The 13381-nt window shown below is 44.4% G+C and overlaps 1 protein-coding gene across 3 annotated transcripts in view; it reads left to right on the top strand.

Annotated features, from left to right (window-relative positions):
- Positions 1–13381, top strand: part of LOC148475116 (rho guanine nucleotide exchange factor 18-like) — a 102318-nt gene that overhangs the window by 51240 nt on the left and 37697 nt on the right. For 2 of the 3 annotated variants that reach the window (XM_088457714.1, XM_088457712.1), the window contains exons 13-14: positions 3157–3242; positions 10613–10666. In XM_088457714.1, the coding sequence (XP_088313840.1) occupies positions 3157–3242; positions 10613–10666 (140 nt within the window). The remainder of the gene's footprint in view (positions 1–3156; positions 3243–10612; positions 10667–13381) is intronic. The other variant, XM_088457713.1, reaches the window with a different exon arrangement.

Below are 13381 nucleotides of genomic sequence, written 5' to 3'. Positions count from 1 at the left end.
AAAACTATGAAAATAAAAAGTTCCTTCTCAATTATTTTTTACTTTATTTAGTCAAAATACCTCATTCTAATCTTCTAAAATGTTAAATGTAAAAATCAGGCATAAAATATAGCCGGGTCATAATGACCCACCTCAACGTCCATGTAACAACTGTCCACCACAATGACGCTATGTTAATAGTGATCTATAAAGAGGAGAGATTTTAAAGGAGTTTGCATTTGAAAGTGTGTAGTGCACTAGATGGTGAAACATTTAAAATTCTCAGAATAAAAAGTATGAAAGCATTGTCATAGAAACGTAAAATTCTGATAGGGTCTGCGGCGGAGGACGCATGGCCGGCGGTTGGAATCCCGACACCAGCATCCCGGCAGCAGTGGAAATCCTGATCGTACTCAGGTAAGTATTAGCTAAATTAAATCTACACCCTAACCTCGCCCCCCAGTACCTAACCCTAATCCCCCCTCTAAGTGCCTAACTCTAACCCCCCCTTCCCCTAGCCTAAACCCAACCTCCCGTGGGGGTGCCTAACCCCAAGTCCCCCTGGGAACCCTAAACCTAACCCCCCCCCCACGCGGCTATACGCGCACGGCGTCCCTTCGATTGGGATGCCGGGCGTCGTGCTTCCGGCATATGTCTAATGACAGGCGTCCGTATATCGACGCCTGTCTTTAGACCCTTGCTGGGAAATGATGGTCGAGAAGCCGGATGTCGGGAGTAGGTCCGCCGGCTTCCCGACTGCATATCGGCGGAAAGAGGGTAAATTGTGATTCAAGTTAAGATAATAAAATCAGTAAAAATACAGGTGAATTATATAGGCTAATTTGTCTGATTTATATTTTAGTGTTTGGTTTATCTTCATCCTAATCTTTCACAGACTCACATGGGGAGAGTACACCCTTTATCTCAGAAAGAAATGGTTAATATTCAAAGAAAATACAGGTTGAGTCTCCCATATCCAAATATTCCGAAATACGGAATATTTTCAGCATGACTGAGATAATGAAACCTTTGATTTTTGATGGTTTAATGTACATAAACTTTGTCTAAGGCACAAATTATTAAAAAGATTATATAAAATAACCTTCAGGCTGTGTGTATAAGGTGTATATGAAACATAAATGAATTTCATGTATGTACACAAACTTTTTTTGATGCACAAAATTATAAAAAATATTGTCTAAAATGACCTGCAGGCTGTGTGTATAAGGTGTATATAACACAAATGCATTCTGTGTGTATATTTGGGTCCCATTTCCAAGACATTTCATTATAATATGCAATTATTCCAAAATACGGAATATTCCGATATCCAAAATACCCCTTGTCCCAAGCATTTTGGATATGGGAGACTCAACCTGTATTAGTATTACGGCATTCCCTATTAAGAATGATGTGATCTGCCAAAGAGCTCCAGTTTTTACTCATCTGTTCAAAGGACATAGGACCTGATTCAGACCTGCTCGCTCGCAAGCAATCACTCGTTGCTGGCGATGTTCGCTAATTTGCGCATGTGTATACTTCGCAGTGCATGTGCGCAAACTAGTATGAGCGATTGGGATGCGCTCGCCAAACATAGTAGACATAGTAGGCGTGCTTATGCCTTGCCGTGCGAGCACCTGCCTTGACGTCACTTAGCTGAATTTCCATATGCTGGGAGCGAGCGGCTGCATCTAGTGAGTGGGTCTGAATCAAGCCACAATCCTTCTTGGGAGTTTGGGCCTGTCAATGTGTATTTTACCAAATTCCAGTCTGGCTTTTTTTTTTTTTTTTCAAAAGGGGAGTCCTCCTGGGTCATCTTCCATGGAGCCTATTGTCTCTCAAAAAGTGTTGGCTGGTGCGATCAGACACTGACATTCCTTGAATTTGGAATGCAACTTGTATCTGTTTGGAAGTTTTCTTTGGCTTTTTGTCTACCATTCTGACTGTCCTTCTGTTTAATCTGGGGTGAATTTTCCTCCTGTGGCCACGTCCAGGGAGGTTGGCTGCAGTCCCATGGACTTTAAATTTAACAATATTTGCAGCTGTAGTCACAGGACCATCAAGCTGCTTAAAGATAGTCTTACAGCCTTTACCTTTAACATTCTTTAATTTGCTTTCTGATCTCCTCAGACAGTTCTCTCCTTTGCTTTCTCTGGTCCATGTTTAGTGTGGTGCACACAATGATATCACACAGAATTACTACTTTTCTCCATTTAAATAGGATGAATGACTTATTAGAATGAAGACATGTGATGCTAATTCAACAAAGCAATTACAGGTCGAGTCTCCCATATCCAAATATTCCGAAATACGGAATATTTTCAGCTTGACTGAGATAATGAAACCTTTGATTTTTGATGGTTTAATACCCCTGGTCCCAAGCATTTTGGATATGGGAGACTCAACCTGTAGTTTGATATATCACTCATCCAATTATTTATCATCTGTTGTAAGGGGTACCAACAAATCTGAAAAGGATGTTTTTTGTATATCTTTGGAGAATAAGCAATTTATCTCTTCAGTTTCTTCCCTTTATTCTATGACATACTATAGGCATGCAGATATAAATGAGACAAACGATTGTAATTTCATCACGTTTCATGAGGATTGAAGCATTGTTTCAATTACCTGTAAGGGTACCAACAAATTTGTCCACATCTGTAATGATGCTTATGTTAAGAGAGTGAGGTACTAATTTGTCATTCATTCTTAGATGTAAATGTCCCACAAGGGGAGACAAGTTATACCCCTTTTGCTCCGCCGACTGGGGAAATACCTGGGTCGTTTGCATTCACATAGCAAAAGCCCAGGTCGATGCATGTTCACATGCAATAACATGGGTATTTGCACTATGTGTGAAAGGGGTTTAACTGACTTGCTCTTCCTTTTCACTCAGACACAGATGTTTGGAAGAATCTGTCTGCCTTTTTGTTTTATTTTTATATATGTATATATTCATATACTTAAATATTATGTTATATATTTTTTTCAGGTTGTGTTTATGTGTATGGATAAATTGCAGATTAGCTTTCAAGCCAGTGCCCAATAATATGGGTCATATCTTCACAGATATAGATTTCATTACTCTCACAAGTTGTATTGACACACTGAAAACAAAATTGCCATCACTCTATTTAGAGTCTGCAAAATCATCATTTGCCGCATCTTGTTTTTCAGCTGGCAGCTTTAAACAGAGGGTGAAGGACCGGCGCACCCCTTCCACTAGTTCAGAAACCCAAATTCAAGACCTTGTGTGCATTGAGGTAAGCAAATTGTTTTACCGTCGTTTTAAAACATGTTATACAAAAGATTCAATTATACTGTTCGGGTGTATTTTTTTGCCCATTTTTACTTTTATAATGGATAAATGTACAATTTTTTTCTTTTGTTTGTTTTGCTGTTATATTTATTTTTTGATCAGAGAAAAGCTAAAATGGTTTAGAATTATGTTGATTTTAGTTTCTGTTGGTGTAACCATGCAAATTCACTAGGGTTATGTTAAGTTTGGCGTTTTCCCTTAAAGCTGGGTTGCTAACATAGTAGCCTCCATTACACCAAGTGTTATAGCTCCACAGGAGCATCAGTTACATTCCATAGCACGCTTTTATCCTTTAGCAGTAGGGGTACACAGATGGTGATTTATGTTTTACCCCCTAAACAAGCAGAGCCCTTTTCTAATCTTACACTTTTTTTTTTTAAACCTTTTTTTCTTTATTGAAACATAAGTACAGAGAGAAGCTACAATATAATCTAATTTCAAATAAAACACAAGTCTCTAAAATATGATAAAATAAAAAGAAAGCCATTGCCTAATTTCATCAAAATCTTACACTTTTGAGGGACATACTTCACTGAGCAAGGCTAAGTGTGGTCCTTGTCACCTCTTTGCATGTTACCAACCCTAGAGTTTTGTCTGAGTAAGTTACAGGGTAAAGAGAGCATGGTATACCATGGGGGTTGGTTTGTGTCTACACGGTCAATATGGTTATCAGCAGCTCATAATGTGGTCGGCATTCAGTTATACAGGATCCTGTGCCTACTACAGGCCATCTCTGATGCTTTGACCTGCAGGTTGCATCATCCTACCATAGTAGCCTGGATAGCTAACATTTATTGACCCATCCTTTTTCGGGGGGAATGCGAACATGTTTATTTCCTTTAAATCCATGCCAGGAATAGGGGCGTTAGTCCCACAACCTTTGTCATCCACAGCTATGTCTGTGACAAATTCTAGAGTAAATTACCTGCAGTACAAATAGGTCCCCTTTGAGCTACTTCTAACAGTTCTGTAATGGGGCGGTAGAGCGCCCTATAACGGCCCTGCACCCTTGAATTCATGTTGTCCCAGCAAGGGGGGGTAGTGGTCACTAGCACCTGGAAGTACAGTACCATCCGGGAGGCTGTATACTGCTGCATGGTGCATGCCTGGAAGTGTCCAAAAGATGCTCTGGACAGTACTGCAGCAGCAATACTGGCTGCATTGTGCTGTTCCTGGAACCCTGCTAGCCAGATGCAGCCTCTGTAGGGCAACAACAGTGCCGCCCATAGAACCCTGCGCTCTGTGTGATGGCATCGCTAGCATACCCCTAGTTACAGCCCTGACTTTTAATCCTCCACTGTATTAGGCATCAACCCCAGAGGCTGAAAATCCTCCAGGCTTTACCTGAGCCAGAGTTAATCCAGGCCCCATCAGTCATGACTGGGTATGCGGTGGAGGGCCAAGGTTTTCTAGATTGTTCATTCTGAAACCTACCTGGGCTCTTTGACTAATACAGGCACCTGGTTACCTGAAGTGCATGTCCCTGCCCAATCCATTGTTGATTAGACACCTTAGGAATGTTCCATAGAGGTGGTGGACTTTTCTTTAAGTGATGAGGAAGGTAAGATTATGGAACTCTAGGTGCAAGGATCCTTAAACCGATGATTAGCCTCTGGAGTCTAATGATTTGCTTCCTACAACTGATACTGTTGAAAGTCTCTTCAGGACTCACAAGATCCTTTTTGCAGTAATATTATTGGCCAGTTGCTTTACATGCAAACCAGTTATTTCATGAGTTGGTGATGAAAATTTTTGCATCCAGACAAGCACTTTCTCGGCTGCAATGTTAGTCCTTGTGAATTTCTAAACCGGAAAACTCTGATGCTGGTGACCGTTATGTCTTCTTAACTTGTTTAGTCCATTGGAGCTTGGAAGTAATATGGGCTCTTCTCCTGCTCTTTGATATCTTATTTTCTCCATATCCCGAGTGTCCACTGTCGGTTTGATATCAAATGTGCTTCTTTGATTTTCTAAACTATTTCTTTAATCTATTTGGTTTTCCAGAGATTTTTAGCGCAAACACTTCACCTGCCATCATCTGCCCTGTCTACTATCTTCAGAAGGGTCAGGGTTTTTGCTCCAGTCTTATCCTGTTGTTGTCAGCTCAGGGGGTCTTCATCAATGTAATGGCCTCTATGGAAGTGCTTATGTGTCGTCAGGGGATCTTGACTGCTCCTTATATGGACAGTATCCTGGTTAAATCTAAGTTAGCTGTTAACCATCTCAAGCTTATTGTCCAGGTAATGAAGTTACATGGCTACATCTTAAACAGGACCAAATTGTTGATTTAGTATTTTGCTGTGGTTTTCCGTGGCCTCAGCTCCTTCCTCAGGACAGTTCTCCACTCAAGATAATGTACCCACTTCTAGCCACCATACACTACCATCCAATAGTGTATGGTGTACAACACTGGTAGCAGTGCCTTAGAAGCAATTCTACATTTGACTCTCTTTTTTAAAATGGACCCATCCTCTCGTGGAATCTGTCCCTCGGTCATCTAAAGACCTTCATATATCACAAGGTATTTGCCTTTGTGAATTGTTAAATGGATATCCATCAGCTGGCAGATGGTCACCAGTCGCCTGGAATGGTAAGTGGTTTTTTTTTTTCACCAGCTTATCATGGAAGTCCAATTTATCTGGACCAGCATTTATTGTCCAGGCATTCAGTGCCAAAGTACTGGTTTACTTGAAACCGTTTCCTTTCAGCCCTCAGGCAGTTAGGGATGGGTCTAGCATCCTGCAGTGTCCAGAATTGTTTTTGTTTCAGCAACCTACATTCTGGGGTTGGAAATCTGGAAGATGGAGTTCCCGAGCCATCGCCACCTGGCGAGTGATCCCTCTATCCCAACATTTGTGGGATGGTGTGCAGACCTGGTGGACCATAGATATAGATCAGTTTGTTTCTCCACTAAATTACAAGCTGTATCACTACTTTGCCATGACCTGATGGTATGCAGGTGTGCAATTAGGATGGCTCCCAGGAGCCATGCTCTGCAGAAATTGGCTGCATGGATAGGGCTGGATTATGGCGAGGACCAAGGTGCATTTGGCAGCATGGCCCCCACTGATGATATTGCAGGTCCTACGGACGATGTCGCTGACTATGCGCGAGAGCGTGCATGGTCAGCGACATAGCTGGTACACACTGGCCGATGTGGACATATCATCTAGTGTGTAACCAGCTTTACCTTGCCTCTGGATCGTTAAGATGGCAGCATACTATATCATATGCGCGACACTGCTTGGCCCCAACTGCCGGCCGGTTCCAAGCAGACTTGATCTAAAACACTGCCAGGAGCAACAGCAGAATTTTGAGTGGGGGATATATAGATATAGATAGAGAGTGTATGAGGAAGGGAGAGTAACAGAGAGAGGGACAGGACAGAGGGAGAGAGGGGGGGGGAGTGAGGTAGTGGGAGAGAGGCAGGAAGGCGTCGAGAGAAAGGTATTTGGGGAGAGGGAGGAAGGGACTGAGGGCCTGATTCAGACCAGGACGCTATTTGCTGACGGTCGTTCAAAATAATGGGCCGGCTATTTAAATTGAGCGCTCACTCATTACGGTTTGTTGACGCCTCTATGTCTGAGCGAACGAAAAATGCGCTCGCTATTTTGTAAAGGCGCCCCTTTGCCGTTCGCATCACACGTCATCTCCGGTATTTATTTGATTAATCGGGTACATCGAAAGGCATCTAAACTGCTCCCAGTGCTTGTGGTAGGTTTTTCCTACCGCAATCACTGCGAGCAGTTCAGGCTAAAAGACAACCAAGTGACGTGGTCGATGACGCTCCTTTACTTAATTATGCACTCCCATTAAACGCCCTTTTTACCGTTTGGCACGCCTGCGTTCGGATCTCCACTCCCCCGTTATCAAGCACCTTCCCCTATTACCACCCACAAACTGTACATTCTGTCAATCAAGTTAGCAGCCCCTCGCTGTTTTGCGAGCGCACGATTTCCAACCGCAATGACTGGTTTGCGCATGCGCATTATGACCCATACGCATGCGCAGTTGTGCGAATATCGCTCAGAGCGAACAAGCAGCCGCTTACCAGCGGCTCTGAATCAGGCCCTGATGCCCTGATTCACATCCGGTCACTCTGACAGAGCGCTCGCTCTGAATCAGGGCAGGTCTTTTTATTTATTTTTTTTAGAACGGCATCCTAAGCGAGCGGCTAGGTTGATGGTCAAGACCATCGCGACCATCGGGCTTGCGACGAGACCTTTGTGATAGGGTCTCGTGGCCGCAAGCCCCAGAGAGCTTTCGGCTCAAACAGAGCCAAAAGCTCTCCCACTGACATCGCATATGATGTCAGTGGGGCCGCCCCCAGACAGTAGGCGCTCTCATGGGAACGCTTCTGTCTGGGCACCCCCCCCCGGCCCGCCCACCAAAGGGGGCGTGCTGTCACTTAACATCGACAGCACGCCCCCTTTGGTACAAGACCCGGAGCAACGTATTGCCCATCGCTATCCGGGTCTCGCTCATGCGCACGACTCTGGGCCACCATCGACCCTGTTGCGAGCGCTCAGCGCTTGCGACCGGGTCTGAATCAGGCCCTGAGAGAGCACGCACACCGTACCTGTTGCAGCATCGGCTATCTGATGGGGACGGGCACTGCACGGCATTAGGACCGGCCCCCCAGTCATACACCTGCGATTCTCAGTATTATGTTAGGGAGGGGGTGGGGCTTCCATAGCAACCACTGTATGTCTATCACTGAGTGTGCTGCAAGCCTGTGAGTGATGCTGTCGGGAGCCAGCCAGGGAGAGTCCCGAGTAGCCAGGTTTCGGCCAAAATTTGCAGCAGTGTGGGGGGTTCCTGGGCTACCGCCCCTCCGCCCCTCCTATAATCTGGCCCTGTGCATGGCCCCTCCTTCTCACTGACAGCAGCAGCCTCAGCAGCAGTAGGAATGTGACATCAAAAGGGAACATCTATACTACCGATTTAACATTGATCAAAAAATATTGTTTAGTCCCAAACATTGGTTGGAAACACTGATCATTTCCAATGTTAAGTAGTTACAGTAGCCTACTAGAAACATGTTAACACTCCGACCAAGGGATTTGGACATGAAACCTCCCATACTATATTCTTACACTTGTGAATTGTTAGTCATTGTGTGATTTGTGTGCACCTCGTCTTTCAACAGTTAAATCCCCTTATATTTAATACACACATTTCTCATTATGCCATACTCAGGACTCGAACTCTCAACTTCACATAATACAGTCAGACACCTATCACATTCATGATTCTGATCTTCCTACAAGCCAGCCTAGAAGGGGGCTGGTGTCAGTCTTGTAAATCTCAGTCAGGCTTTTCTCTTTGGCCATATCTTTTTGCCTGTAGGCCATTTTTTTATTTTTAACAGCTGGCTTTGAAACCATGATTGTTTTTATTATTATTAATAATAGTAATAGTATTATCCTTATTATTTGTCACTGCTATCTGATTTCAGTGTTTTTGTTTTTTTTATTTATTATTTTTGTATATATAATAATCAAACCGTGTTAGGTTGCCTTTCCCCCCAGACCTGAACTTTCTACTGTAGTGTGCTTTTAAGCCTCTTTATTCTGTTCCTTTGTGTTTCTTAGACTTGAAGTGTTTCAGGTAGGTGGGTCTCTGGTGCTGGTAGATCTTTCATGCAAATTTGTGTACCTGGTTTTACGTGATAAAAAGGGTTCTACAAACAGTACCCTCATTTAAAACTGTTTGTTTCAGGGATTCACATTACTGTGGAACAAACTGTACCATGTTTATGCCCTCATAGCGACTACATGTTCATTCTTTAAATGTTACGTTCTCTACAGATACTATATCTGGAGTTCTGTCACTTGAGCCACAAGATGGGATGTGGTGTGGGTACTGGTTACTTCTGGGTCAACAGCACACTCAATCAAAGCAGTTGCTCCCTCTTGGGTGGTGTGTTATGTGGCTTTTGTGGATGAAGGTTGGAGATCGTCCACCTGGTTGTCCATGTACACTTTTTCCAAACTTTACATTGGATATTGCCACCTCTGTGGTGGTAGTAGTTTCGTCCTGTTGTCTGTTAATTTCACAAACATCTATTCATTGTGGGGGAACTTTGGGAAATCTGTAAACCATACCGCTGACAGAGAAAAATTTAGTTTTGGACTCCCCATTTTTTCGAAACTTTATGGCGACTAATTACCACTCACGCAGGTACGCATTTCTTTGTTTGGGGATGATTCAATTGTATATAGTTCCTATCTAAAGTGACCAAGAGCTATTCAGTTGTCCACATCCTCGCACCCTAATGCATGGGATTAGCTTCATTAAACTGCTTCTCCCATGATAAGTGTGTCATTCGTGACCAGCCCCAAGGCCCTACTTTAAGTGGATTTCTGCTCGCAGCTCAGGAAGGTGTGACCAGAAATCCTCTATGTGCAGCCTCAGGACTAGTTGCCCAAAACAATTCTCCTGGCCACTTTAGATGGGAGCTACGGAGGCAATAAACAATTGAATTGTCCCCTTTTAGTCTACTTTTTCACGTTTCTTAATGGTCTAATTGTGTACGGGAGAAGGTGAGCTATAGGGAGAAGGAGTTGGTTATTTGCTGTGCCATTCCCCCTAGGGATAAAACAATAACCTGTCTGTGTGCCCCTACACTAAGGGATTTACCTATGTGTACAAAAATACCACTTCATTATTTATGTTTAATCTAACCTGGTCAGTTCAATCTAGTTTTGTAATCGTTTTACATACAATTTTAAAAAATGTACACTGAAGCATTTAGTATGCAATAGAGTCCTCTGCATAAGTAGCTCCAGCATATGCATTTAGTCATGGGGGCAAAGATCCTAAGGCTTGGAGATTAATTTTACTTATCATGCTCCAGGAAATACAGTGAAACAGATTTCATGTACGTTGGGCTTGATTCAATTCAGCTCGATGCTGAATAGACCCTGGAGGTAGCTCCTGGTGCTATTCAATTCGTCGCGCTGTTTGGTCCGACAGTTGGCAGTCAAGTCGGAGAATGCCGGTTCTCACGACTTAAAATGGGTGTACAGTCACGAGAACCAGCATTCTCTGACTAAAGTTCTGGGTGCGCAGCTGTTACCACCACGCTAGGCTGGAAAACAGCCGCGCGGCCGGCACTTTTCTTGAATTTCTCTTCGCACCCTTACGCGCTATTCAATTCAGCGCAGTGAAATAAATATCTGTGGGAGCTCCGTCCCGGGGCTATTCAGCATTGCTCTGAATTGAATCGAGCCCATTGATTGTATATATGGAAGGGTAGATTGTCAAGTTGTAAAATGTTTCTGTAATAATTAGCTTGTTTCTATTCCACAGTCTGAAGTGTCAATGTCTGAAAACAACAATCCTCTATTAGATGATGAATCTGAGGTAATAAATTATCAAACTGATTAAAGGACCACAAAATATACAATGCAATTGTTTTATCTAAAGAAGCTAGCTGGCTATTTACCTTGACACACATGTATATTACCTGTTACCCAATGACACAGTCTGGAGTGTCCAACAAGCAGCAGACATATAAATAATGTCATTATAGAGGGGCTTGGCTGCCTACCCCTCAAAATAATAATAATGAAAATAAAAGAAAATTGTTGCTAAAAGAAAATTTTCCACACTTGTGGGGGGTTTAACAGCAACATGTTTTGTGGCAGGAAACTTTTTTGCAGCTCTTTTTTATATAGTGCATGGTAGAATAAAATTTCATTAGAGTAAATGCAGAATGTAGCTGTTGTACATGCAATGTATTAAAATTACCCCTAGGTTAATTAAATCCCATGTTACGTGTACCTGTCTATATAAAAGTTCTAAGAGCTGGTCATGAAAGCGCTTGGCAGTTGAGAATTTCATAGATACACCAGCACAAATAGTTGCAACACTGATACTACCACCCACAGTGCTATGTAAATAAGATGTGTCAGACGCAGAGACCGTGGCCAGTGTGTGTGGCAATGACTGTTTTGCACTGCAAAATCACCTGCATGGAAGTGCTAGCGTTTTCCACTCCTCTCGTCCTCTCTCTGATGCATTCCGAAACATTCTTTTCTATCTTCCATAGGGGACACTGGAACCAAGGGAATAGGTGGAGCTGGAGGAGCCTGGGCACTAAATAGTAAAGTTTGAAGTAGCAGCACAGGCTACTCCTCCCCTATACCCCACGCCCTGCAGCCAGTTTACTTTTGGTGCACAACGGCACTGGGCACATTTTCTTTCATCTGCCTCTGCAGCTGGTTACGTTTCTATTTTCTTCAGGGTTCATGGGGTCCACAAGATCTACCTTGGGGTATGTAGTTGGAGAGATCCATTGCACCAAACAGCTACAGCTTTAAAGCTCCCAGCATGTACTGGTCCTCCTCCCTATATACCCCGCCCCCAGCCACAGGCATTGTTTTTTTTGTTTGGTGCGCGGCAAGTATCCAGACTGTTTTACAGCAGGACTGCCTAGGCAGTCCCAGGCTTTTTCTTTTATGATTTGCTTTAGTTTTTTGAACTTCTTCTGAGTTGAGCGGTACTAAGCGCCAAATAGGACTCAAGTAAAGCGACTAATTGTACCTCTGCCGATGCCGAAACGCCAGTACTGCTATATGCCCTGGGAATTTCGGCGGGCCTCAGCAAGCCTTAGCTAGCGGCGTTGCTGGTGTCTGGACTCCAATCGGATTCACGGAGATGGCAGGTAAACGATTCCTTGTTAGGGGAATCGTGCACAACGCAGTCCAGGCCTCCGGTGTAGGAGACACATCGGAGGCGGCTGCGGGTGAAGGTCTCGTGTAAAGTGTACTCATTAAGGTGGCCGGGGCTATATCGTCTATCGCCGGGGATGGGTAGTAGACGCACTAGTTAACGTCTACTACTGTGAGGCCAAGGTGCATTTGGCAGCATGGCCCCCACTGATGATATTGCAGGTCCTACGGACGATGTCGCTGACTATGCGCGAGAGCGTGCATGGTCAGCGACATAGCTGGTACACACTGGCCGATGTGGACATATCATCTAGTGTGTAACCAGCTTTACCTTGCCTCTGGATCGTTAAGATGGCAGCATACTATATCATATGCGCGACACTGCTTGGCCCCAACTGCCGGCCGGTTCCAAGCAGACTTGATCTAAAACACTGCCAGGAGCAACAGCAGAATTTTGAGTGGGGGATATATAGATATAGATAGAGAGTGTATGAGGAAGGGAGAGTAACAGAGAGAGGGACAGGACAGAGGGAGAGAGGGGGGGGGAGTGAGGTAGTGGGAGAGAGGCAGGAAGGCGTCGAGAGAAAGGTATTTGGGGAGAGGGAGGAAGGGACTGAGGGCCTGATTCAGACCAGGACGCTATTTGCTGACGGTCGTTCAAAATAATGGGCCGGCTATTTAAATTGAGCGCTCACTCATTACGGTTTGTTGACGCCTCTATGTCTGAGCGAACGAAAAATGCGCTCGCTATTTTGTAAAGGCGCCCCTTTGCCGTTCGCATCACACGTCATCTCCGGTATTTATTTGATTAATCGGGTACATCGAAAGGCATCTAAACTGCTCCCAGTGCTTGTGGTAGGTTTTTCCTACCGCAATCACTGCGAGCAGTTCAGGCTAAAAGACAACCAAGTGACGTGGTAAAGTAAAGCGACTAATTGTACCTCTGCCGATGCCGAAACGCCAGTACTGCTATATGCCCTGGGAATTTCGGCGGGCCTCAGCAAGCCTTAGCTAGCGGCGTTGCTGGTGTCTGGACTCCAATCGGATTCACGGAGATGGCAGGTAAACGATTCCTTGTTAGGGGAATCGTGCACAACGCAGTCCAGGCCTCCGGTGTAGGAGACACATCGGAGGCGGCTGCGGGTGAAGGTCTCGTGTAAAGTGTACTCATTAAGGTGGCCGGGGCTATATCGTCTATCGCCGGGGATGGGTAGTAGACGCACTAGTTAACGTCTACTACTGTGAGGCCAGCATACCTGTGCCGTCAAAATCGCAGCTTAGGGGAGATAGGCACTCCTCCGGGCCGCTCCTCCCCTAACCCAGACGCAACTTCCGGTTATCGATTCCCGTCTCTGGGTTGCTACTTCTGACCACCTCGTGTGTGCAACGCTCTCAGTTTGCATGT

This window comes from Taudactylus pleione, unplaced genomic scaffold, assembly GCF_031769625.1.
Source record: "Taudactylus pleione unplaced genomic scaffold, aTauple2 ptg000777l, whole genome shotgun sequence".
Classification (NCBI taxonomy): Eukaryota; Metazoa; Chordata; class Amphibia; order Anura; family Myobatrachidae; genus Taudactylus; species Taudactylus pleione.
Note: the sequence above shows the minus strand (reverse complement) of the source record. Positions and strands in the feature narration are given on the sequence as shown.